The sequence below is a fragment of the Episyrphus balteatus genome, chromosome 1 (genome assembly GCF_945859705.1).
Source record: "Episyrphus balteatus chromosome 1, idEpiBalt1.1, whole genome shotgun sequence".
NCBI lineage: Eukaryota > Metazoa > Arthropoda > Insecta > Diptera > Syrphidae > Episyrphus > Episyrphus balteatus.
Window position 1 is genome coordinate 166,381,930 of NC_079134.1, and position 27,727 is coordinate 166,409,656.

General features: G+C 32.0%; 1 protein-coding gene across 1 annotated transcript in view; it reads left to right on the plus strand.

The window, feature by feature from the left end:
• The window catches only part of LOC129914117 (protein suppressor 2 of zeste), a 52,939-nt gene extending 26,451 nt beyond the window's left edge, over positions 1-26,488 (plus strand). Inside the window, exons 2-7 of the mRNA XM_055993189.1 lie at positions 9,213-9,751; positions 9,836-9,929; positions 10,309-10,470; positions 10,614-10,854; positions 11,018-15,011; positions 25,464-26,488. Coding sequence (XP_055849164.1) covers positions 9,292-9,751; positions 9,836-9,929; positions 10,309-10,470; positions 10,614-10,854; positions 11,018-15,004 — 4,944 coding nt within the window. The 5' untranslated portion in view covers positions 9,213-9,291 and the 3' untranslated portion in view covers positions 15,005-15,011; positions 25,464-26,488. The remainder of the gene's footprint in view (positions 1-9,212; positions 9,752-9,835; positions 9,930-10,308; positions 10,471-10,613; positions 10,855-11,017; positions 15,012-25,463) is intronic.
• The last annotated feature ends 1,239 nt before the right edge of the window (positions 26,489-27,727 follow it).

Genomic DNA, 27,727 nt, shown 5'->3' on the forward strand with positions numbered 1-27,727 from the left:
AACGTAACGAACGGGAAATAAAAAGGAAAAGAAGAATAAAAATTGTAACCCCAAAAGCCATCTCCATATAGTATACACACAGAAAGATATTTCAATTCCCCAAAGGCCCCCCTAAAAATACAAAAAAAAAAGAAGAAGACAAACAAAACAAAAAAAAAAGGCCGGTAGAAAGGTGGCAAGTTGGTATTCTTCTCTACGTCATCATCGCATAAACATCACAGCGCGGCGGCCGGCGTTGATTTTCTTTTTGGATCGCACCACATAGTCAAACTCTTTCAAACCCTCCCATTATTGTGGAGCCAGGAACTATTATTAGATTGGCCTTGTGTTCCCCTTTTTTTTTTGTTAGGTATATTTATTTCTTCATTCATATACACTGGTATAGGTATATAATACGTGTGTTATCATTTAAGCCACTATGCACGACGACGACGACGATGTAGATATACGGGCGGCCTATTTGTTTTTGGATTAATAAATGAAGGAACAATATGTGAAGCAAAGGCACACATCAGAGAGAAAGAGAACGAGGAAGCCATTGTTTATTTTTGAACTTAGATGACTTTGTTTGTTGACGTTTGGTGGTCCAACAAAAGTTAATAAATCCACAACGATGATTGAAATTTATTGATATGAGTGTTTTTTTTTTTTTTTTTCAGAAAAACTGTGCTGTGCAAGCCAGATATTGGTGTGAATTGTTGTAAACAAATAAAGATTTTTGAGTTATTTCAGTTTAAATGAAATGTTACATTTCGAACTTGGAAGTTGTTTTTCTTTCTTTTTTGCGCTTCGAATGATAGCTAAATAATTTTCTAAAATTTTAAGCGATATTTTTTGCTAGGCGGTCACATAAAAAAATTTGTGGTAGGTATGACATTTTCCATGAAAGAGCAAGGCCTAGTGACTAACAACTCTCAACCATTCTTGAGTACCTACGGGTTATAATTTTTAATAAGAAAAGGATGCATGTTTTTTTAGGTGGTGGAGGCTGGAATACGAACCCAGGCCTCTGGCGTCATAGTCCACTTCTGGTAATTAAAAAAAACTCTTGTAAAAGATCGAACCAAACTCAACCAGAGCAATGAAGTGCTTCTGCAACTATTACTGCCACCTCAAAATTTTTGAACCAAACTAATCTAATTTGTTCATTTACCATTTGTCCATCCTAAATTTTCGATTGTCAACCTTTTAAAAATTAGAGAAAATTCATTTTGTAGCAGGAAGTCTGAAAAATGATAAATCGTACAAAGAGCTAAAATTTTGAAATAGACGTATTAAACCAATTCAATCATTTGTTCATCACGGGAAATGAATACAAACCGAAAATTATCTTTTTTCCACCCTCAGTCAAGATGATATTCAAAGAAGATTTAATACCTATTCGTATAAATATAATTAGATTGAAATATACAAAAAAAGTTACGTATACAAAACAGTGACTTTTTTAGTTTCCTCTATTTTAATGACAAAAACACAATTAGAGACATAAAAAATTGGCTTGGATGGTGTCACCTCTATTTTGATTGGAATTTTTTTAAACATGTAGTCCAGTGCATTTTTAATTTGACTTAGCAGTTTGTACCACCCCCAAATATTTTTTGCTCGTTCGATATGGCATTGGCTGCATATCATTACCCTGATTTTACGCACTCGTGAAATTCACCTTTCGGCGGCCATCTTGAGTTTAAGGTTTTGTTAAATATCTCGATTTCTGTTTATCCTACATAAAAGTTGTGAATGCAAAAATCCTAGACAATTTCGATATTCTGAATATTAAAAAAGTTACAATCCAAAAAAAGTAAAAAAGGACAATTTTTAAGTTTTGAGCCCTTTTTATCAAAATTATAAAAAAACCTTCCGAGAAAAAATTGTTCACCTTAAATTTTCTACAACTCTGCTACCTATACAACTTTTTTTCTGTGGCTATAAATTCAAAAGTTATTAATACTTTTTTGTTAAAAATGTGTTTTTTATCTTTACTTTTTTTCTTAATTTTTTTTTTACCAAATCTTGAATTTTTAACGATTAGTTAGTATTTTATATGTAGCTTTGTGTAACAAGAAAAAATTCAGGACCTGCAATTTTTTTTTATTTTTAAGTCTCTTCATTCCGTAAAAAAGGGGTATTTTTGAACAAAAAAGTATTAATAACTTTTTTAATTATAGCGATACAAAAAAAGTTGTATAGCAGAATTTTAAGGAACTTTAAGGTGAACAATCTTTTCTCGGAAGGTTTTTTAAAATTGTCATATTTTTCGTTTTTTTTTCACGTTTTTGGTTTGTAAATTTTTAATATTCAGAATATCGAAAAAGTGTTCTTAACATAAAATAAATGCAATTTATGCAATGTAGGTACTAATGCGGTGAACAAACCAAAATTTTGGGTTTGGTCCAACATATTTGAGGTTGCAGTTCTGAATCCTTTTTTGGTTAAACACAAACTGATTTGGGGGTTATTTTACGAAAACATCCCATAACCCCAAGATTTAGAAATATTGCAAAAAGTTTGACTTCAAATGACTACACCACTGCTTCATCCTTTTGACATCTCGTAAAACTCGTGATCAGAGGCGGCGGAAGGGGTGTGCGGAGTGTGCCCCCGCACACGGCCCCGCGCGTGGAGGGGCCCCGCGGGCATCATATGAAAATGTCTCGTTAATAAAAAAATCCGAAAAACATTTCTCTTTTATTTATTTATAACAATCAAACAAAAAAATAATTCAAATTGGCTTGTTTCCACTATATTTCCATAATTGCATTGAGATGAGTCGAAGCATGGTCTTAACTACATTGGCCACTTTTTGCAAAAGTACGAAAGAAAAAATATTTGTTTTTTCGCTAAAAAAAGAAAATTAAACAATTTCAGATTATTGTTTAACTTTTTTTTCTCAAGTGAAGCACATATTTAGTTTGCCAAGCAACTTGGATTGTCTAAAATGTATGCTCTTAAGATTCCCAATTTAATTTAAAACTTAATGAAATGTATACATTTTTTGTTACAAAATCTCTTTTTTCTATTTTTTAATTTTGTATAGGTATTTAAAATTGTATGAAATAATTTTTTGTTTAAAGCTTTAAGCTTTTAGCTGGGTAAACTTTATTTCCTGTAAAAAAATTTCTTGCCTCGCTGACGCTCGCAATTTATATAAACTGATTTTTCACACTTTGTACCAATTTAAACACTTTGTTAAGGACTTAGAACTTTTCTATCTTTCTCCGCCAATTTGTTGATTTCCTGAAAAATGGTTAAAAAGGACCATTTTGTTGAATGGAATTTTTGAATTTTTACTGTTCGAAATTCCGTATTCGAACACATTTTGCCGATTCATTGATGTTTCAAAATACGAACGGATTCACAATCCACCAAACATTTCCCGTTTTAGTTTAACAATTTTGCTCAAACAAAAATGTGAATCATTTTTGTATTTATTAGTTATTTCTGAAAAAAAAAAAAAAATGAATTATTGATAAGTATCTAACAGAGGAAAGCAAACATCAACAAAAACAATTCCCATTAGTCATTATAACTTAGAGCGGATTTTTCAATCTTCTAATAAACAGTCAGTTAACTGTTCCACGAATAAAGTTATTAGACTCATAAACATTCAGATAACAACATTGAATTTTTCAATCAAGAATAATAATTCATTGGGCACGTTCAGGGAATATTAGGGACTAGATACATATTTAGGCAACATCATTTTCTGAACGGAAATTTGAGGAAATTGACTAAATTACTATGGATGTGATGCTATTGTCAAATTTCAAAATTTACTAAAGTATTTTACCGATCGCATGGGAAATACACCAAATTTCACTTAACTTTAATGAATAAATAATATTAATTATAACCGATAATTCACTTTTTACTCGTTTTTCACACAAATAAATTTAATTTTTCTAAATTAATTCTTTAATTAAAAACAATCTGCTGTCATGTTGACAAAAAAAACTTTCCTAAATTTTTAGGGAAAATTTTCTTGCCTAACTTTCCAATAAAATTACCTAAATTGGAAAGATTTTTTTTTGACAGCTGACCAATCAGAGAACGAGAAATTACCTAAATATTTAGTGCCTAACGTTTCTGAACCTGCCCATTCTACAGAATAACAACAAAAAAAAAAAATTGTCAGATTCAAAAATATTCAAAATTAAACGTCATTTTTATTCATAATTGTTTTTGTTTTCTTGTGTTCCTCTGTATTTTTTGTCAAAATTATTTCAAAGCAGCTTAGACAATTGACACAATATTTTTGTTGAAATTATTCCTTAGAATAATTTTTATTCGTCTCTAAAAGAAGCAGATAGTTTTATCCCTAGTAATAAGCTATATCTGCCTGTTGAAAAAATGATTTTTTCTCTATCGGTGTAATAAGTACTATCTGACTGTTAAGGAATAAAATAAAAGTCATAAGCATTTAAATACAAAATGGTGTTTTGGAAAAAGCTCGATAGATTCTTAACAACGACCCAAAGTATATGCAAAACTACTAATAATTCAAAAAAAAATCTCATATAGTACACTTTCGCTCTTTGGACTTATGGAGTTAAATGGCAAATTTAACCTCAAATTAAAGCTTATAATGTCTACTTTTGAAAAAAAAAAGGTTTTTCAAGTCAAAAACTGGAATTAGGTCATGCAGCCTGTTTTAAAGTAAGGAGCGTTTTTCGCTTCTAACGTTCCCACAGGCTTGAGGGTGAAATGCCAAGCTTCAATCCGGCAGACCTCTTTATTTTGACATCACTGAGTCATTAATTCCTATAGGTATTAATAATAACATTTGCATAATACCTTTTGTTGAATTTTTCCGTTTATATTAATGATTTTAAAAGTACTTTGTGTGGATAAAAAAAAATCGTTGAAGAACGAATTAATTTTTTTTCTGATAGGTATGAACGTACTAGAGTGGCCGCAAGAAATCGATTTTAGAAATTTGGTCGGAGGAACCCACAAAATGTTCAGCCTTTGCTGATTTTTAGATAACCAAAATTTAAGCTCCATTCCATAAGTCTAAATGGTGCCGACACTCGCTCAAAGTATCAAAAATCTCTTTTTCTTCACTGTTTTTTTTTTTTTTTTTAAGTAAGACTAAACAAATTAAGCACCTGAATAATGTGCAAAAACAATACCTTTAATTTAATATATAAATAGTGAAAATAGCCCCATTTGTTTGGGAGCTAGAGCTAATTTTCTTCACAAAACAGTAAAGAAACAGAGATTTTTGATTCTTTGAGCGAGTGTCGGCACTCGGCACCATTTATTAAAAATCTGCAAAGGCTGAATATTTTATGGGGTTCCCCCGGAAAAAATTCGACAAAAATTTTTTTATATAGGAGTTGCGGTCACTCTATTACGTACATTTAACAAATCTTATTTATATAAAAAGTTTTAAAAATTAAAGCAATTTGAAGTTTAAGAACAAGTTCGTGAGATCGAGTCGTGCATTTTGTTTTTCATTTATATTGAAATGAAACACCTATAAGTTTGTTATAAGAATTTTGAACTTGAACTTGGACGGAATATTTGATATTTTTTTTTAAAATGATAGTTCAAAATCATTTTCCTATGGGCCCCGCAAATTAACTCTCGCACACGCCTCATTTTGGTCTAGCGCCGCCTCTGCTCGTGATGAGAATCAAATATGCAGTTTCTGACTACTTTCAATAAAAAATGGCTGTTTGTTTGACAGTTGAGTTGTCAATTTATATAAATGGCCTGTCACTTTAAATGCCAAAAAGTTTTGTCTAAATTTTTGTTCGGTAGACAAAAGTGCCCAGAGCACCCATGTTATCAATTTCAGTGCAAGTATTTTGCATAAAACCCACACCTAATTAAAATCCAGTGTCATCACCACTTAATTTTCAAGGTTTTTGCTTAGTTGATTATTTTTATTATAATTTTTTTTCGCACAGTTTTTGCAGTGAACTAACAAGTTCCATTTTAACCATCAAAAAATTCCATAAATTTTATAGTTTTATCGATCCGCGCAACATCCAAAATATATATTTCTCTGTCTCTACACAAAATTTATATGCAAATTTTTGTTTTGATAATAAATTTAGCTAGGAAATGTTCTTCAGAAAAACTCGGTCAATGTAAATTCGTTTCGGATGAAATCTATTTTTTGTTTAAATTGCATTTCCAGCTATACGAACTGAAAAGGCAAACATATGGCAAACAGTTTCTCATCATCTCTCTCCATGTCCGTTCACAATAATCTTTTTTGCTGATCCCAAAAACCGAACGAACGAACGGATTGCTTGTTGATTTGCATTGCTATAGTACAGCTTTCAGCCCAGCTAACAGCCAGCGCCAAGAGAGATTAGGAGGTATACGTAGAAGATGTGCCGCTGCCGACACTTTCAAATACTTAAATGCAAATTACTTTGCTTCTTCTTCGGTTGTTTTTTTGTTTCCTCTTTCATCTCTACAACACCACCTCGATATCGTTAGCCGTCTTGGTCGTATGTAGTCTTCGATGATACTTCAAATCTTTGACGTCAACTTGTCTTCTCTCGCACCTCGCACGTACATCTCTGAACAAAAAAAAAGACGTGTTCGATTGACTCTATCATCTCTGTGCGTTGCATCATCACACTTCACCATCATCAGCATCGGAAATTTTCATGCGATAATCATCAGCAGCAGCACTCTTCACTCTAGCAACATCGTCGAATAGCATCAGCATCAAATCAACATTCAGCAGCGGCAATATCTCATCTTAACTCTTGCTGTCCTATAACGGATTTTATTGGATCGTTAATTATGAAGTCATTAATCGGAGAACTACTGTGTGGCTGGGTCAGTGTTGCTGGCTTGGTGTTTCTTCTGTCAATTTTCCCCCAAGCTGTATACTTTTATACAGCTTCTGTCACACTCAAACTATATTAATTCTTTCCATTTGTTTGTCTGTCATTGATTGTGTGGGCTTTTAAAAGCAGTTTCAAAGAGTCTGTTGGCTGTGTGTCTATTTGCGGTGGCGATAAGGCGTCGACTTTTTATAAGATTCTCTTCGATGTGGCTGTGCATTTGCGTCGTGATGCCAGCCAGTAGTTGCCAGTGCCAGCAGCCAGGCCTGCTCTGTTATGCAAATGGCATGGCTATGAATTTAAAAGTAAACTTTAGAACTTGTGCCATAAAACTACCCAGGGAAAGATTAATGAGAAAACGGTCTTGTAGACAACACAAGGCCTGTTTATATTTTCACACAGACCTGTTCAAAGAATTTTTAGAAAAGTTTGTTTTAGTATAACCATTTTTTTTTTTAAGAAAATGTTTCCACATCCCAATTTTTCATAGAAACCCGCCTAAAAGAGTTTCAACAACAAATTGGAATTAACTCCTACCGTTTTTCTTATAAGTTCTAAGTTCAATCTTTTGCTGAAAATTCCAACCAATATGTGTTTGTTGCTAAAATTTAGGTCCTAGCAACACCAGCAACATTTGTTGCTAGAAAATCCATAGCAACATTTTGCGTGATGTGTTGCTAAGAAAAATTGGTGGCAACAAACGGGAAGACAAACAGCAGCTTATAAGAAATTTGTATCATATTTACAGATTCATTACGAAAAAAGTTGCTGGCAACATTTCATCTAGCTTCTATTTTTGTGTCAACATAGGTTTCTGTCAAAAATTCTTTCCATTTATGTTTTTGTGTCAATAAATTCTATGCAAGGTGAACTATTCAAAGTTCACGACAATATACGAGTACCCACGTATATGAACTCGTTTGTAAGAAAAGTTGCTTGCAACATCTTTCTAAGAGTAAAAATTTGTTGCTACCAAATAATTTTGCCTACAGAAATTGTCAAGGTCACTTAAGTCAGTTTATCTTCTCAAGATACACTTTATATCAAAACGCACACACAAATTGTTGTAAGAATACCTACCATTATTACATTTTGCAATATTTCAAAATTTTATATTTTTTTAAACCACAAAATCCGCCACTGGCAATGTTGCTCGGTACTGGTGCGCACTTTAGTATCGAATTGACTATCTGACTGGATTTAACGGTCAGAGGAATTCATAAAAAAAAAATGACTTCAAATAAGTATCGCCTGAGTTACACTTTACACACGAAATATGAGATTGCTGGATATTGAAATTGAATGGATGTAAAAAAGGGAACTTCTCGTTCAAAGTTAATGACAAGGAACAAATGACCAAATGGTCACAAACAAAGAAATTTTTCATGATTAAATTTTTGGTTTTGGTCTGAATTACTTGCGAGAGAATGTGTTGATTTTTTTAATACATTTTGAGAGTGCATAACATTTTAAGTCACGTCCGTGATAGAGTTAAAATACAATGTGTTTTTAATAGTTTTGTTTCATATTGTAGAATGTGTACAAAACATAATCTTTTTTAATAAACATTTTGGCTGAATAAATCACAAAATTATGGGAAAAAGTGTCACGCCCGTAACGATGGAAATGCCTACTAACTGTTGCATACAACTAAGAAATAGCTTAGTATTGTATTTTTTGATTTGTTCGTAATTTGTTGTAATAAACACAAAAGCGTTTTTTTTTCATTTTAAAATATAAAAAAATAAAAAAATATAAAAATATAAAAACATAACAACATAAAAATATAAAAATATAAAAATATAAGAACATAACAATATAAAAATATAAAAATATAAAAATATAATAATATAATAATATAAAAATATAAAAATATAAAAATATAAAAATATAAAAATATAAAAATGTAAAAATATAAAAATATAAAAAATATAAAAATATAAAAATATAAAAAATATAAAAAATATAAAAAATATAAAAATATAAAAAAATAAAAATGTAAAAATTTAAAAATATAAAAATATAAAAATATAAAAATATAAAAATATAAAAATATAAAAATATAAAAATATAAAAATATAAAAATATAAAAATATAAAAATATAAAAATATAAAAATATAAAAATATAAAAATATAAAAATATAAAAATATAAAAATATAAAAATATAAAAATATAAAAATATAAATATATAAAAATATAAAAATATAATAATATAAAAATGTAAAATTATAAAAATATAAAAATATAAAATTATAAAAATATAAAAATATAAAAATTAAAAGTAGTTAACAGGTGTGTGTGTGTTCCCTTTAGACTGCATATAAAAGATACTTGTTCATGATATTTTATTTCATGTTCTGTGACACCTTCTTTATTCTTCTATAAAACTTTTTTCTTTCAGATAACCCAACATAACTAAGGCAACTAGACCGCAACTTCTTCGTACGAAGAAAAAAAAATTATCTTCACGGTGCCTTATCATGCTAGATATGATAGCCGATTACCACAAAAGTAATATCTGCAAACGTGAAGATATCAAAGACATTACTTCTACTTCTGTTGCTTCTTCACCAACAACTTCAGATGGCATTACAACAAAAAATCTACAATTGCAACAACAACAGCAGTCCACTACGTCGACAACGATGAGTGCACCAAATGCAAGACCTGTAGTAACCACATTCACTCAATCGACAATGGACAAATCTATTGTCACGGCTGTTGCATCTCCTGCTACTACTGAAAGTGGTGCTTCAGATGTTTTTGAAACAACAATGAAACCTCCACCACCAAAGCATCATCAACATCAAAAACATCTGCATCATCATCAACAACAACGTCAAAAGCTTAAAGTCAAAGATTTCAATGACGTCATTGTGTGCAATTTATGTCGTGGATATTTGATTAACGCAACTTCGGTTGATATATGTGAGCATTCATGTAAGTTTCAGAAAGAAAAGGGGGGGGGGGGGGGGGGGTTATATGATATTCTTATTTTATAAAAAAAAAAACTTTTACAAACAGATTGCCGATCCTGCATTGTCAAGTACCTTGAAACTGATAGCAATTGTCCTAATTGCAAACCACAAATACGTTTCATCACACTTAGTAATTTAAGGTTAGTTTTGTTTACCAAACCCGGACAAAATAACTTCAGGGATAACTTCTAGTTGATTTAATAATAATACAGTTAAATACACCAGAAATATTGTTAAATATACAAGAAATATAGTCAAATATACCAGAAATATAGTTAAATATATCAGAAATATGGTTAAATATACCAGAAGTATTGTTTACTATATCATAAATTAGTTAAATATACCAGAAATATAGGTGAACATACCAGAAATGTTGTCAAATATACCAGAAATATAGTAAAATATTCCAGAAATATAGTTAAATTTACTAGATGTTAAGTTATCCCTGCGTTATTTTCTCTCTGCGCCCCGCATCAGTGAAAAGATTATTGAATTAACAAATTTTTCCAATATTAGATCTGATGACATCCTGCGTACGTTGGTCTACAAACTTGTACCAGGTCTTATACAACAAGAACGGGAACGCCAGTTGCATTTTTGGAAAACCTTAGATTCAACATCTGACTGTGATATGTTAATGATGGAAGATGAATTCATTTATCCTGCTGAACCAATAAGGTAAATACACTTTTTCGTCTCATCTAACCTTTTTAAAAAAGGACTTTCCTTTGTGATCCTTTTGTGCAAAATGAAAAACCAATTATTCATTCCTTTGTCTTCTTTTTTTTTCTTTACTTTTTATTTTTTTGGATGTGAAATAGTCTTTCGCTAGAATACCATCCAGCGTTATTGGTGTCTTGCAACAAATCTCAAATCCCACCAGTGAGATATCTGCAATGTCCTGCTGGAGTGACAGTTCATCATTTGAAACGATTCCTTTGCTCCAAGTACGATATCGATCCGGATAACCAACGAGTGGACATTGACATCATCTATGAGGATGAAATTTTGCCAGAAGATTTTAGTCTCATGGATGTTGGTTATTGCTATAACTGGAAGAGGGTAAGTTTGTCCTTTTTTTTCGATTTTAACTTTTCTCCTGAGGACAAAAGAAAAATCCTTTTTGCCAAGGAGACCCCCCCCCAAAAAAAATTATCCGACAAAGAAAATTTATTGTTCTTTTGTTTTTTCGTCTGTCTTTTCATTTTTTTTTCGAACCTTAAAGGTGGCTCCAATGAGATTCTGTTATAGAATTCTTTTGCATAGCAACATACCATCACCAACAGCTTCTGCAACAGCAGCAGCTTCTAAGACAGTGGCACCCTTATCCACCACAACAAAAGTATTGGGGGAGAATAATCAAAATGACTCAGGCAGTCCAGAGGCTAAACGTGTTAAAAAGTCCTCTCCTACAGATAGTGAAATGATGATGGCACCAGCTGTCCCGTCAGTAAAATCGGTAAGGTTCATTGAACCATCAAGCCGTAAAGTCGACAAAAATGGAGAGAATAATAATAGGCAGGTTACCTATTCGGTTTATAAATCCAAGTCGTTAGATATGAAGGATTCTTCGGGTAGTTATGTGAATAATAACAACAACAATGAAATGGAACGCGAAAAGAACGAAAGTAGTGGAGTTATGAAAATGATTATAGCCCGAAAACAGAGCCCTAAACGGTCTAGTTCGGAAGAGTCTGTTTACAATATTACAAATGACTTTAAAAGTCTTCGGAGTAACGATATGCGTTACAGTGATTATGCAGTGACTTCAAACTCCACAACTCAATTAACAAAGACATCCCGGGAAGATTCAAAACCTGCGGTATCCAAGTGTGATATTGTAGTGAGTATCCCTCAATCACAGATAAATCGTTCACCGAATTCTTCCGATGAAAGTTTGGAGAATCTTTCATTGGCTGAGTTGAAGACCGCTGGAAAGAAACCATCTCCAGCGAATAGTCCGCCAAAACCGAAGAACGTTCCTAAGCTCAAAATTGAGTTGGTAAATAGCCCAAAGACTAAAATAACTATACCGAAGCCTAAATCAGCTGAAGTGAGGCAAGAACCGAAAAAAATATCTAAGCGAAAATTCTCGATTGATGAACCGCCAATGTTGCAGGAGAAGTTAGACTTGAAGACCTATGCCAAGAATATTGGATTGAAACCAATTGAAATGATGGATAAACCAAAGGATCCTTTGGAATTGCCTAAGACAAAGACAAGTCCTGATGCATCACCAATGTCGACATCATCGTCGGCAAGTTCGTCAACGTCAAATGGAACGTTTTCGTTCTCGGGAAAAGATGAATACCCATCGTTTTCATCGTCGTCACATAAAAAACGAAAGAAGAAGCATTCAAAGGAACCAAAAGATTCGAATGGTAAACGTCGGAAGCTTCATGCGGAGATATCATCGCAGCCGGAAAATGAAAGTCTTAAAATGAAGGTTAAAATTACTGGAAATCATCGAGCACACAAAGTGGAAAGTCGAAAATCTAGTAGTAGCAGTGATGATGTTATACTTACAACACCACCGATAAGCTTGAAACTTCCTCCCCCCATGCCAGAGCCGACAATCTTGAATGGCAAACATCATGCCAAAAAACCGAAGCTGTCATATTCTCCCCCAACGTCGACAACTCCAATTGCAAGTCCGGTTCCAAATGTAATGGCAAGCTTAAATTTAACAAATCCAATTCGAAGCTTAGAGCCTTCAAAGAAGGCCAGCCCTACGAGCCACAAGGAGTCTGAAAGTTCAAAGAAGGAATCAAAATCTAAAGAGATGAAAGTAAAAGACGGAAAGTCTAAAGATTCTAAGACAAAGGAATCAAAGTCGAAAGACTCTAAATCAAAGGAAGGTCACTCAAAGGAGGTTAGTTCGAAGGAAGTACTTTCCAAGGATGTCAGCTCCAAAGAAATCACCTCCATTAAAGATGTCAGTGCTAAGGAAGTCAGCTCTAAAGAAGCTTCTTTCAAAGAAGTCAGTTCTAAGGAATCAAAATCAAAAGCCCCCAGCGCGCCCCAGATTATGACAACCGTGCACGCAAGGATTCAAACAAAACCCTCGCCACAGATCACATCAACAGCTACTATCAAGTCACCTGCGCCAATTTCCAAGCCTTTGACGAATATTCAGGAAATGAAAATACCTGCTTCGCCACCGCTTCCGCCTAGTCTCTTCAAAACTACCCCGCTTACCATTCCAACTATAACTCCCACTTCAACAAAACCTGCTACTCCACCACTAAAGCCAGTTCCCCGGCCTTCGGTGACTACCCCAACACCAACTCCAACACTCCCAGTCCAACAGGCTTTAAACCGATCACCTAAACTACCTGTAACGCCACCAACAAAGCCTCAATTTGCTATGCCCCAAGCTCCACCAAAAGTCATGCCAAACACTCATAAACTGAGTCCTATCTCCTCGATAGCAAGTTCGGCGCACAAACATGCAGCTCAGCTGAAACGTTCCCAAAGTCTTGATGGACCACATCCGACAGCTTTGCTAACAAAACAACAGAAGACCGAACAAGATCGCTTGATGAGAAAATCAGCTTATGGTCCGATGTTTCAACACAATCAGCGTCCGATAAAGCCGTCAAACCCTACGACTTCAGGATCAGCCCCAATTAAAACACAAGATAAGCCTTTCTATACCTCTTCCATTGCCTCGAGCTATACTCATGAAATAAGCAAACGAAAACCGTTACCCATGCTGATGCCACCTTCATCAATCAGCGTTACCAAAATGTCGGAAAGTACAAATGGAAAGATTACACATTCCTCAAGTACTTCGGCTGTCACTATAACTTCAAGTCAGAAGAAACCTTACACAACAAGTCAAAGTAGCAGTCCATCAATAAGTCATAAGCCGGCTTTGGAGATATTAAGGGTTCCCCATGTTCCAACATCATCAACATCTTCACCCACAGAGCAGCAAAAACCAAGCTCGGTGAAGTCAAGTCCTCCAAAAGCTACTCGACCTCCACCACCTCCAATACCTTTGGTAAAGATTAAGAAGTCCCAAAGTATGAGTACACCCTGTGTGAGATCACCTGCCCTAACTGTGAGCACAAAGAGCACAACTGGACATTCACAAGCCTCGCCACCAGGACTTATCAGTATGCGAAGCATCATTCCTGCAATCGTGGCTAGTAAATCTGCGGCAACTAGTGCTGAAAATGCTCCCAAACAACCTGAAAAGCCTTCATCAGAGACTAATGGAAAGTCGTCGTCAAAGGAGAAATTATCGTCGGCATCTTCGTCATCATCCATTAAGGATAGAAGACCTTCATCTCGGGATAACAGTGTGGAAATTCTTGACCTTTCTGGCAAACATTCAAACCATCCCAAGCCTCCAACTCCACCAACACCACCTGCCGGCAATAGTTTGGAAGCAGCTTTGAATAAAATTAAACAAAATATGACTTCAAGCACGGTTCCAGACAGCATTGCTGCTTCAGCAAATAAGTCTTCAAAAATGGAGACTTCCCCAGAAGATCTTCAGAATCTCCACTTACTTTCCGAATCTGCAACATTTCGCGAGAAAATCGCCATCAAAACTCTCCCCAAACTAAATGAGATCTCCAAAGTTCGTGCTACCCAAACACCTGTGCGCCAACAAAACGCTTCAGTTCGGAACATCCCAAATCCATCAGCCCTTGCTTTCCGAAATCAACCACAGATTCCTATGCTCACCAGTATTAACAACAAATCATCCTCCACACCAACATCACCCGGAGTGGTTTCAACAAAACCCGAATTCAAAACACCAACTCCACCAAACAACAGCCCTTCGAGCAGTACAAACCCTGGATCACCACCAAGGCTAAAGAAGAATTTAAACATTGAACAAGTTGCCGCTAATCTTAATTTGAGAGCTGCAGCGGCAGCAGATAAGTCAGAGGCTATAGCAACAGCAACAGCTGCTGGTTCAGCTGTATCAAGTGTTTCCACAACAAGTGTGACGAATTCGTCAAGTCGACAAGCTGAAAGCTTTTCAAATAATAAAACGGCTAAAACAACAACTACTCCGGTGACGTCATCGAATGTGGTTTCATCATCATCATCGTCATCATCATCGGTTTCGCCGGGTTTAAGTCGAGAATCAACGGCTGCACCACCAAGTCAGCCGAAGACTTCGTTTAAGAGCATTTCATCACTAGTGGCGTCATCTTCGTCAAGTTCGACAGTTAGCGCTGGAACAGCTTAGATATAAGGTAAGTTTGATTTTTGTGTCATCTCAATTATTAAAACCCCTGAGTCCCAAATCTAATCCCTAAGCCCTGAGTCTCTGAGATTCAAAAAAGTAAAAAAAAAAGCCAAAAAAGGTAAACAAGTTTGACGATTCTTACCAGCTTTTAAAACCTAGCAGCTTTGTTTTTCGTCAACTTTCTTCCCGGACCTTTTTCCAAAGTTTTAAAATCTAAAAAAAAGCTGTGAACAATCTTTAAGGCCTGAGTCCCTGAGATTCAAAAAAGTATAAATAAGGTTCTGAACAATTTTGACGATTTTGACAAACCCTTAAAGCCTAGAAGCTATATTATTCGACAATTTTCTTGTCGGTTTTTCTTGAAAAGTTTTAAAATCGAAGAGAAATTTCAAATTCATCCCTAACCCCTGATACCCTGAGATTTAAAAAAAAAACTTGAAAAAAATATTTTAAACAAGTTTGACGATTCTGACCAACTTTTAAAGCCTAGAAGTTTTATTTTTCCACAACTTTCTTGTCGGTTCTTCTTCCGACGTTTTAAAATCGAAGAGAAATATGTGAACAATCCCTAACCCTTAAGCCGCTAGTCTCTACTATTCAAAAAAATAAAAAAGAAGGTTCTGGGCAAGTTTGATGATTCCGAGCAGCTTTTAAAGCCTAGAAGCTATATTTTTCCACAATTTTCTTGTCATTTGTTCTGTCTAAGTTTTAAAATAGAAAAGAAAGTTGTGATTTTTTTTTTGAAAATCCTTCCTACTTTTTGAAGTGTAAATACCCTTTTTCCGACAACTTTCATTTCATCCGATTTTTTCTTAAAACTGTATGAGACCCTTTATTAAACCATGCACCCATCCCATATTCTGTCAATCATAACTTTTCCATTTAAGCCGGCCTTCACTTTAACGCCAAAGAAACCGCTTAAACGAGTAGTTTTTTTTTTTTTTTTTTTTTGTCTCAAGACATCAAGTAACTTCACCATTTAAAGTGCAAACTTCACAAAACATTTCCGTATCGGTTTTTCTTCCGCACAACAATTATTACAAAGAAACAAGCAGAAAAAAAATCAGGCGTTAATGCAATGAGGCTCCTTGAAGCCTCAACTTACAACTCAACAATTATTGTAGTCGCAGCAGCATTCACTATAGCCCCCCTTGTGTCAAAAAAGCCTCAAGTCTCTTCCCATTCAAATGGAATAGACATCAGTGCTCTCGCAAAAAAAGAACTCTTAATCTCCACCTCGTTGCGCCTTTCGGCTGTCAACTTCTTCTGTGTAGGATAGGTATAACCAAAGCCCAAGCGAAACGAAGGCGCGCACGCGCTCATAAGCATGTCCCACTTGGCAATGGAACTGGCCAAGCCAGGCCATACCAAAACCAAACCAGACCAGACAACACCATCGTTTCGTTAAGTCTTTGAATATACCTACACTACATACTCGTATCTATATCTGCCTACTCTCTGTGTTTGCTTTGAGGCGAAATCCAATGATTTATGGAGCAATGCTTGGAGGCTGGTTGCTAGCTTGTGCGCTCCAAAGTCCAGTGTCCATATCAGAAGGGGGAGACTTGACTCTCGTCGGTGTCCCATAATAGTACTTACTCTATATGATGCACACAATATAGAGTGGTGGTGGTGGCAGTTTTGTATATCCCCTGTCTATCAATGGCTTGTAGATATGCATGCATAAGACAACCAACGACGAACGATGGCTTTTGTATGCTTAAAAGCGTGGTCGCCAAAAGAACGGATTTACGACTTCAATTGGGACTATGAGACTATAGTACGAGTAGATGAATACCTACACTTTTTGGTAGTCAAAGACTTGAATTGGCACCTCTGTGTCTGTATATGTAATCCTATCGTCTCTTCGTGTTTTTTTTTTATACCTACTTTGATTGCTTCTTTTTGCGGCCTTAAAAGTCGCGCCATATCAAGTACTTTTTTTATAGGTACATATTTTCAGTGATGCCATTTTAATAACATTTTCCATTCAGTTTCTCAAGTTTTATTATTTTAGATTTGAGCGTCTTTATAACTTGGTAAAAACAATTCACAAGTAAAAAAAATCTATTTTGCCTGAAATTATATCTCCCGATTAAAACTTAACGAAGAAAAATTAAAAAGGTTGTTTTTGGCTTATGGCAGCTTAATAAATGACAAGTAGTTAAAAAAAAAAAAAAAAACAATTGAATAACATTCATCTCATGTTTTTTTTTCACTTGTATACTAACAATAAAAGGACTCAAGTTCTTAAATTATACTTAACGAACAAATTTAACTAAACAAATTTATTTGAACTGTGGGATTAAGATTATCGGCAAAAGTAAGTTCGTATGCGATTTTAAATTTCATCTTATTCAGCAGATAAACGAAATTTAAACTAAAAGTAGAACAAAAATGGTCAAAACAATCTGAAGAGAATATCATAATTGAACGAAAAGTGATATTTTGATAAGTAATATGGTAAGGACACCCCTGAACTACATGAACTTATCTAAATTATCTAAACGCGGACAGTTCTTTTTTTAACATAAGATTTTTTGAATTTTTTCAATTGCCAATTTTTCGTTAAGTTATTTACTAACCTCATTGCAATGAGAAACAATTTAATTTAAACTGTCTTATTCGCTAAGCCAGTCGAAACTTAGTCAAATGTGTATAATTTAACGAAAGTTAAGTTTTCATTTAGATATGAGCAAGACACTTATGATTAATTGATTCAAAATGGATGCCCATTACCATAGAGAATTGACAATAATTGAGTGTAAAACAATAGTAGTTTGTTTTTGAATTTTTTAAGAGATAAAGTATTTCCTAACATTTTTTGTGTAAGAATAACATTTCAAACCTTTTTAAATGCGTTTTTGACTAAAATGTTAGATTAAGATTTCAGTTGAATACGTTTTAAATTTTATGTGAAAAAAAAGGGAGCGGGTCAAAATTCTGACTTCGAAATTCAGGTTTTCAAAATTCTGCTTTTTGTCAATTCTGTTTTTTTTTTATAGCATATGCGGTGGATAAATATACACCTCATTAATGTAGTTCAAAATTGGTACTTTCAAATGTCGAAATATTTTTTTAAAATGAATATACTGACTTTCTTCCAAATAACATACTAATTGGAACCGATGTTGTTTTATACAAAATATTCCTTTCTTTATTTTTGATAAACTAATACATTTTAAATTATTTTTCGAAAATGTTTAATATTAAAAACCTTTTCTTAATATTTTCAAATTTATTTATTTATAAAACAGAAAATTAATATGCATTAAAAGAATAACAAATTATGTATGCAGTTAAGTAATCAAATAAGCAGATAATTTTTCGAGAAGATAATTTTACAGAATTCTGCAAAAAATTAAAAAATGGTTTGGAAAATGTTAAAAAGCGCCCGCTTAAAAATTAGAATTTTGAAAAGTAGAATTTTGAAAAAAACAGAGTTTTGAAAAGCAGAATTTTGATCCCGGCAGAATTGTGACCCCAACCCGAAAAAAAGTTTCGCAGTTAAAATGCTGGTAAGCTCAAAAAAGAAATATAATTTTCATACAATTTTAACAATTACAGCAGTAAGCACTCAACAATGAGTTTACTAAATTGACTGCATGTACAAAATATTAATGCTAGCTAAAAAAAAACAAAATTTGCACTGAAAAATTCAAAAGTCGTCGAAATTCCCCAAAAAAATTGAATTATGTTTTTCATTTTTATGTAAGCCCCACAGTCAAAATTTTTTACTCTTCAGCCATATAATTTTCACATTAAGTGAATAGTCAAAAAATTCAGATGGTTTTACTATTCAGTCAGTAATTAAATTAGAGGCAAATAACAAAGTCACTGTGGTGTATACGTAACTTTTTTGTAATCGTAAAAAAATAAAATTATTTGCGTTAAGACTAAATTTTTTTTTAATATCTCCTAAACGTTGATCTAACTCAAAACACGAGCTTTTAAGACGATATTTATTTTTTTTAAACTTCTTATAAAATAAAAAAAATTGCTCTAAAAAATTTTTTGAAGAGTAGACAAACGAACATTTTGGGTGGACAAATATGAATAAAAGGTGGAGAAATTAGACTAATTAAAAAATTTTGAGGTCACAATTCTGCTTTCACGGAGCTGTGACTAAAAGCTTTCTCAAACCATCTTTGGAGAATATTTTCGACTTGAGGCAAGACTACGAATTAATTCTCCCTCAGAATTAAATCGTAGAAACTCTCATTGTTTAATTAAATCCACTTAATTTTTTAAAAAACATTTCCAAATAACTGGGCTTTAGTAGATAATTGTTATTAACACACGATTTTATCAATAACTTCACAAAGTGGCATCACTTCTCCATTCATTTTGCACTCTGATTTGTGTTCATTACGTTAAGTCGCCATCGCATCGCAAAACGTTTCTCGCCGATTTCTCTTTTTTTTTTTTTGCATTTTTATTTTATACGTTTCTCCAAGTTTTGTTTTTTTTTGCTTTGGCGTTGTTGTTGGCTATACCTACATATAACTTGAATGGATTAACAAACTAGCACAAGGTGCAAATTAAAATGTCAACGTCATGAAGTCGAGCAAATAATCGCTTTGGTTATACCGGCCGTTGCCGCCAACAATGTTTGCTTTATATACAAAAATTCTTATTTCTCTTTTTATAGTCTTTTCCAAAAAAAAGATGATATGACGACAATTTCATGATGAAGATGCTAATGATTATGGACTTTTTGTGTGTGTTTACCAAAACAAAAAAAAAAACAAAAACATTTTGAGGCTTTTAGTTATTATTTTTGGAGACAGCTTATGAAATATGAGCCCTATAAAATTTATGAACAAAATTATGACGAAATAATATATAATTTTGTTAGATGAAGTTGACTAGACCGAAAGAAAAAAGTTCAAATTTCATATTCTTCCTCTCAATCTCGTAGAAAAATAAATAAATTGTGAATACAAAAACCCTTAAAAGGAATTTTAAAAGACAAAGTTTGGCATCGAATCAATAGGTACTTGATTCGAACAAATTTTTCATAAAAATCATTCGAGTCGTTCTTGAAGAAAAGAACTCCCATTTTCCCAAAGCCTTTAACACAAAAAAAAGAGTTTTTCGAATCCAAATATACTTTTTATTATATCGGAAGGAAGAAAGTTAACAAAAAAAAAATAAAAAAGGAAACACAAAAATCACTACAATCTACCTATTTCATTTGAAATAAAAGTCTAATGCTGCATTTCTGAAGCCCCCAAGGGTTCCATATCTATTCCATATCATAAATATTTTATAATGAACCCCAGCTTTCTACAAATTCCAACTTTTTTGCTTCTGTTCCCTTTTCCTGAACTTTTCTACAAACAATTTATGTGGAACTCTCATCGTAATCCAGTATGAAAATGTCTTTCCCCTTCTGTTTGCCTTTCTTCCTGCAAAAAATAAAGGGTGTTGATGGCGGCGGCGGGTTACTTTGGGGGTATGAATTGAGGTAGAATTTTCCAGAGTTTTTTTTTGCCCATTTTAATATTTAGTTAAAATCCCTTCGGCAACGTGAGAGATGTGATCCTTGCTTTTTACAGTTTTTCTGCACTTTTATACTTTCACATCCCGTCGTCCCCCTTTCCCGACGTTCGTCGTAGTCTCCTTCATCGGTCGGTAGTCTTCGTCGTCGGCGTCATCCTTGCTGGTTATAGAATAGCTTGTTTAAAGGGGGTGATAGGAGGGGTAAAAACATTGTTGGCAGAGTAGTGTAGCCTGGTAGAAAAGTTTTTTTTTTTTTTTTAGATAAAAGCCAGGAAAAGGGGGTTTCGTCCTAGTTAAAAGCTTGAAGGATGTAAGTAGGCGTCGTGATTCAAAAGGATACAAACTACAAACACAAAAAAAATGTATAAAAAAAAGAGAATAGAACATCGGACCGATTTCAAGGAGTAAATAAAAGTTGAATAGTGAAAGAGTTTACTTAGAGTTAAGGTAGCTAGCTTGCATCATATAAGCTTAAAAGAGGGTGCAAGATGTTATATCTACTTTTCTACACATTGTAAGTATAGAGAGTAAGTTAGACAAACATACTTACATGAGTGAGGATTACTTCCTATAGATAAATGGGCTCTTTTTGTTACATTTTTTTCTGCTTTTTCAGCTTTTTCAGCTTTTTCATCATAATCTTTGACCGTGAAAAAAAAATGAGTTCGACTGTAACTTAAGGACTTTTTTGTCTTTGAATTTAGAAGCTAGATAATAAACAATCTGATGGTCATTGTTAAGTAGCATAAGCTTAAGTAAACAAAGATGCAAGTACAAAATGTAAGTTTGTCCCCATAAATAGGGAGCAACAATGTGAGAATAGAAGATGAACATTATGTATGTTTACAACCAAGGGCTTAATTCTTTTGTTGAATATAAGGTACTCTTTTTATGGGAAGACACATATGTTTTTGATAGTTATTGAATTACATTTAACATTTACCTAACTAACATTCAATTTTTTAAATTGGATCATTATTCAAAAGTTCGGAATTGACCTTTTAGCTACAAGCGTTTTTCTTAAAACTGAACAAAAATCGGTCCTAGCGAGCTATCGATGGGAACGAAAAATTCTTCGATTTCATACCAATAATGCTTTCGAGATGTTATTCCGACCAGTAAAAAAAACTCTCCGATTTGTATGAAATCGTACAAAATACCGCTCCGACAAATCCCTCGGTAGGGCCCAATACAAAAATATGTGAACTTCAAAGTGTCCATAAGGTTTTGGAGAGAACAAATTAGAAATGGGTACCTTGAAAACGTGTTTTTTTTTATAATTTTGAGATGCTCGTAGACTAACGACCACTTTAAAAAACTATGTACTTCGATAACAGCAAGATATAGGAATTTAATGGGTTCATTTTTGTCATTATATTTTTACTCTTAGGCCATAACAATTTTGTATTGTATATTTTGTAATCCAAACTAAAGACAAATTGTAGCAAAAAGTTATCACAAATACATAAATGCTCTAAGACTAAAACTCAAAAAGAAGCATTTTTGTTTAGTTTCGGGTGTGACACTTAGTTGATAATCCTATAAATTACACTGGTCTGCAAGGAAATTCTCCTTTAAATAAAACTATACTTTTCTAAAGCATTTTTTTTATCACGTTTTTTAGATATTTACGTTAGAAAATCTCAAAAACCCATTTTTTTGCTGTTTTCGAAGAAATATTTTGGCATAATGTAATCTTTTCAATTAAAATTGTTAAAGTTTATGAAAGAACTTATTTTTTTCTTTCAAATTCAGTTTCAATCTTCTCAATATCTCTTTTCTTCTCCGAGATATCTTAATTTAAGTAAGTTTAGTCAGGTTTGGCATATCTTACCATAAAGAAACCGATCTCTAAAAATTAATATATCTTTCTCCCTAGAACAAAAGTTTACTTTTCTAATGGACTTTAGTGTGCTGATTTTGAATCCGAACTCGAAAAATTTCAGTCAGTTCTGGTTTTTGAGATATAGGTTGTAGTTTTTTTTGAGATTTTCTAAAAAAAAAACTTGATTTTGTCATACTTTAATGCGAATATCTCAAAATTCTGACGTGATAGAATTTTTTTGACTTCAGATTCTAACTCAGCACATCAAAGAAAAGTATGCTTTTGATTCTAGGAGAAACAAATGTGAAGCTTTAGAAGGCAGTTTATCGAATGGTTTATTACAAATAAGATATTTCTAAATAAAAAAATATTTGGTATATAAAATTACAAAACACGTAAAAGTTTTGTTTAATGTATTTTATTATGGTTTTCTTTACATATTTGACTTTTCAAATATAATGGGCGTTCATATTTTACATTTTCCTTATTTAAGGTGTTATTGTTCATCTAGGATTTACTAAAAAGTGAAGGATTTCTGCTTTTTTTTGGTCAATCATTATTTTAAAATATGAGTAAACATTAATGTAAAAGGACATATTTACTGTCAAATAATAGGTCATATAATGAGGAATAATTCCTCCAAATTTGAGGTCAATGCGACAAATAGTTTTAATTTTATACTTAGTGCCAGTTGTACAAACGTGGGTCAGCCTTGGTTCAGGAATTTAACCCACCGATTTCGGCGGATTAGCAGCGGGTCAACTTCGGTTCAAGCATGAATGTGGCTATTTTTACGTATATGGACCTTGAACCAGTGCTAAAACTCAGCTTTACCACCTATTTCAGAAGATAAAAGTTGCTGATCCACGGATTAAATATTTGTACAACTGGCCCTTAAAGGTTAAAGCAATCAATTTGATGCCAAGGACTTTTTTGTAGAGCGTTGCTCCTTGCTCTTGTTTATATGGTAAAAATGACTTTTAAGTGAATTAGAAAATTTTGAAAAGTAAAAAAATGTTTTCATAATTTTTTTTAAATTTGACCTCGAATATCTTTCAAATAAGTAGATTAATAAAAAAGTACACAAGACCTTTTTTGTGGAGAAATCTGTTTTTTTTTTTTATAAGAATATTTCTTGGCTGTTTGATTATTATAATTTTTTCAATTTGCTTCAAAATTAAAAACAAAAGATTTTCCCAATTTTTGGACCTTAAATATCTTTTAAACGAATAGATAAACGAAAAAAGTGTACAAAGGTTTTTTTGTAGAGTATTAAATTTCCTACAAGAATATGAAAAGAAATTTAGGGGAGAGTGGGGCCAAATGTAACACTTTTTTCTAAAATCGATGGTTCTCCTACAAATTTGAAAGTGGGTCAACCAGACCTTTTTTAAATTAAAGACCCATGTTTTAGCTCCAAGATCCATCATAAAAATTTAGCAAAACATAACGGTAATGTTGAAAAAAAAAGCTTCCAAAAAAAAAATCGTGTTGTTTCAACTTACCCCACATACGGGGCAAAGTGTAACACATACCGGGGTAGGTTGTACCAAGAACTAAAAATAAGAGAAAAATACCTTTATTTGTTTATATTTATTTATTTTTAATTAATAACAATAAAAACAAACCTCAGTCATGAAATTTTGGTGCAAATTTGTAAAAAGTGGAGCAAATCCAAGATTTCCAGAGAAAATTTGACAGTAGTCTTAAATAAAAGTTATTCGAATTCATAAATTGTTTTATAAGCTTTATGAATTCAAGTGGTGGTTCAAAAATGTGTTTCCAATTTCAAAATAAATACAAATTCAATTACAAGCATTCATATTCAGGGTTGTTAATTATATTAGGTAAACAATTTTTCAGTATAGGTAGGTTTTTACATGGTACAACTTGCCCCGGAAAAATGTTACAACTAGCCCCAGCATGAAATTTGGCACATAAAATCAATTTAAAAAAAAAGCGAAACTGATATAGACATAAAATATACACGCAATTTGAGCCAAAACACAGTTGCATATAACAAAAAAACACTTAGCACTCTATCTTTTTCGGGTAAAGAGGTAGACCAAAAATAAAATTAAAAAAAAAAGTTACAAACATGCATTTTTTGGGCACCACTAGTGTAACTTCTCACCCTGTCGTCTAATCTTCATCTGAAGAAAATGTGCCGGTAGATATGCAAAAATTGAACATTTTTCTCCTTTACACGTTTCTTAATATTGAAAGGAACATCGCTTTTTTTAGCTGTTAATTCTTACCCCTGTTACATTTAGCCCCACTCTCCCCTACTAAAAAGTCGATTTATAAAAAAATTATTTTTTTTTTTAGTAGAAGATTGATGTCAAAATGGAAAATTGCGAGCGGAGGACTTTCCCATTAATATAAAGAGCTCATATTTTGAGTATATTCTAGAAGTGTCTAACAATCGATTTTTTAACCCACCCTAAATACAATCACTTTTCACTTTTTTTTTTCAAATGAAAACAGCAAATTGTTACCAAAAATCGGTCCCGGAAAACCGTTGAAAACTAAAAATCGTATGAAATTTCAGAGTTCCGCTTCCAGTTTTTTTTTCGATTTGAAATGATATAGGTACCCAAAGTGTATTTATCCCCTTTTGTAAAGTCACTCCTCACTTGTATTTTGGTACTTAATTCATTAAGTGTTGTTTTGGTTTTTGAACGTTGGAAGCGCTTCAAAATTTGTAATTTTTCTTCAGAAGAAATCCTTATTTCAGTTAAATAAACCATGAATATTAATGAAATATTAAATTCAGTTAAATAAAATTTTGCCTTAAAATTGTAATTGTAAATACAAAATATTGAAATTCTAATCCGATCAAAAAAATTATATTTCTACTCCCAAATCTTAGTCTTTAACTCATCGTAGGGACTTTCTTTCTCAAAAAAACCTTTCTACTACCTACCCACTTTTTCAAACTTTGTCGTCATGAATTATTCATTACTTTCGTCAATTTTTTGTCTTCAGCCTTTTTATTCCTTTTCCAATCCTACTTACAACCTATAGCAACCCTTCTTTTCTAAAGTCTTCCTTCTTTTATTACAACCAAAAAATTGTCTAATAAATCTAATACTTATTTATTTATTTTCTGTTTCTTCCTAATTACAGGATACAACTGCAATGTAGCATTAGAGATCCTTTTTCCGCAATATCTACAACAAAAAAAGAGGCATACATATTATTATCATAATTTTTCTGTTTTCCATTCGTTCTAAAAGGATATTAAAAAAAGAGGAGAGAAAGAAAAAGAATCAGAGAATCACTTGACATGGATAAAAAGGACACCCACATACAAAAACAAACTTATACATAGAACTCCTACACATACAAGTCATCATGTATACAAAGACACCTACATGTTGGCATTTTGAAGTTTTCCGGCTTTCGGCTATATCCTTCTATCTTATAACACAAAAAACCAACCCACATAGAGTTTTGTTTTATATTTTGTGTGTCCTTCGCTACGATAAAAGAAAGGAGAGAACATATTTTGTGGGGGAGGACGAACCATTTGATATAATTTCTTCGAGGGCTCACAAAGTAAAGTAGTATAGTTAGCGGTAACAGCAGGCGGCTTATTATATTTTTGTATGTATATAAATTTTACACTCACACATCAATGTTTTATGCATTTTTTTGTATATCTATAAAAAGTAAAGAAAAAATAAATATGAAAATAGGTATTAAATGTGTGGCATGCCCGAATGCCCAAAAGGATATAAAAAATAAACCTGTGTACAGAGTGGCACAAGGATATTTTATTATTATTTTTTTGTTTGTGTCCTTGTTTTCTGTAAAAAAATATTCTATCTCTCCTTGTTCGTTTTGAATTTAATTTTTATCTTTTTGTTATTTTCTTTCCAAAAAAATATATATATTTTATTTATCGATTTTAACTAATTTTTTTTTTATATTTTTAACTATTCTATACGCCCCATATTTTTATGATCTGTTATCTAGTTATCTACACATTCTAAGCATAGATATAAATATAATCATAAATATTCATTAAATTCATAAGGTTTTTTTTTTCTGTGTAGATCATTTAAAATAATAAACAAACAAAAGAAATGTGATGTGAAGCACATCAAATGTACTGGCACAACCCTCTATAAAAAAAAAAACATTAAAATTAAATAACAAAAAAAAAATGTGTAAATTAGATTAAATAGTTTAGCATTTTAGCAGATTCAAAACGGTAATAGCGATATAGTGAAAGTGTGAGATACAATAAAAAAAAAATAAAATAAAGATAAAAAGATACAAAAATGTGAGAGATACATTTTTTAACACCCAGTGTTTGTTTGTCGTTGAAATTTCTATGAAAAAAAACTGAAATTTTAATATAAATAAAGTTCTCCTACTGACACACTTATAAATATTTAAATAAACCACTCGACTTTGGCGGGCAAATATACAAAACCAAACAACAACAACAAAAAATCATAAAAAGAAATATTCTGGCGCCCATATGGAATAGATTAGTGTTATGCTATTTTGTCGTCATGTGATTTGTTTCAAGTGTCAGTTGGTAGATTTTATTATTTATTTAAACAAAATTAATAATAAAAGAAAAAATTGTAAAATGAAAGATGGCAACGAATGAATAATAAATTAATTTGATTGGAAATACCAGAAAATTGAGAGAGTTAAGATAATGAATCTTGTTTTTTTTTTTAGTAATTATTATACACAGATTAAAATAGATGTATAACTATAGTTAGTAATTAAATAAAATAACAACACATAAATGTTATAACAATTTAGAATTAAAACAAATAAAAATTAAACACAAACCTTGTACCTATATGATGTATATGTATATTTATTGCTTAAAACTAATTTAATTTTTAATCTATTTTTTGTTTTGTTTTTTTTTATAATATAGAATTGCTCTTAGGTTGTTTTTTTAAATTTATTTAAAATTATTTTTATTTTTTTCCAAAATAAAATAAAAATTAAAAAAAAATCACTGTACATGTATAACGGGCTTGCAATTTCCTCTAAACGTATAATAATTAAATATTTTATAAGAAATTAATAATATTTCTGAATACATTTTTGTTTTAATTTTACCTAAAAAGAAAACTTAGTTTTATTTCGTTTGAAATTTCTGTAAATTTATGAAAAAAACAAAATTATTTTAGATTAAAATATTTAAAAATTATAATATAATATTAGCAGATTCAAAAGGTATATATTTCGATTGTGTATATTGGCTTGGTTTTTTTTTTTCCTTATAAAATTTATTTATAAATAAAATAATAAAAATAATATTAAAATTAGTATTTAGAAAACATAATTAAAAATAAAATTATAATGAAAATTTAAAATAATCTTAAAAAAAAATATTGTAATCAAAGCAAAATATA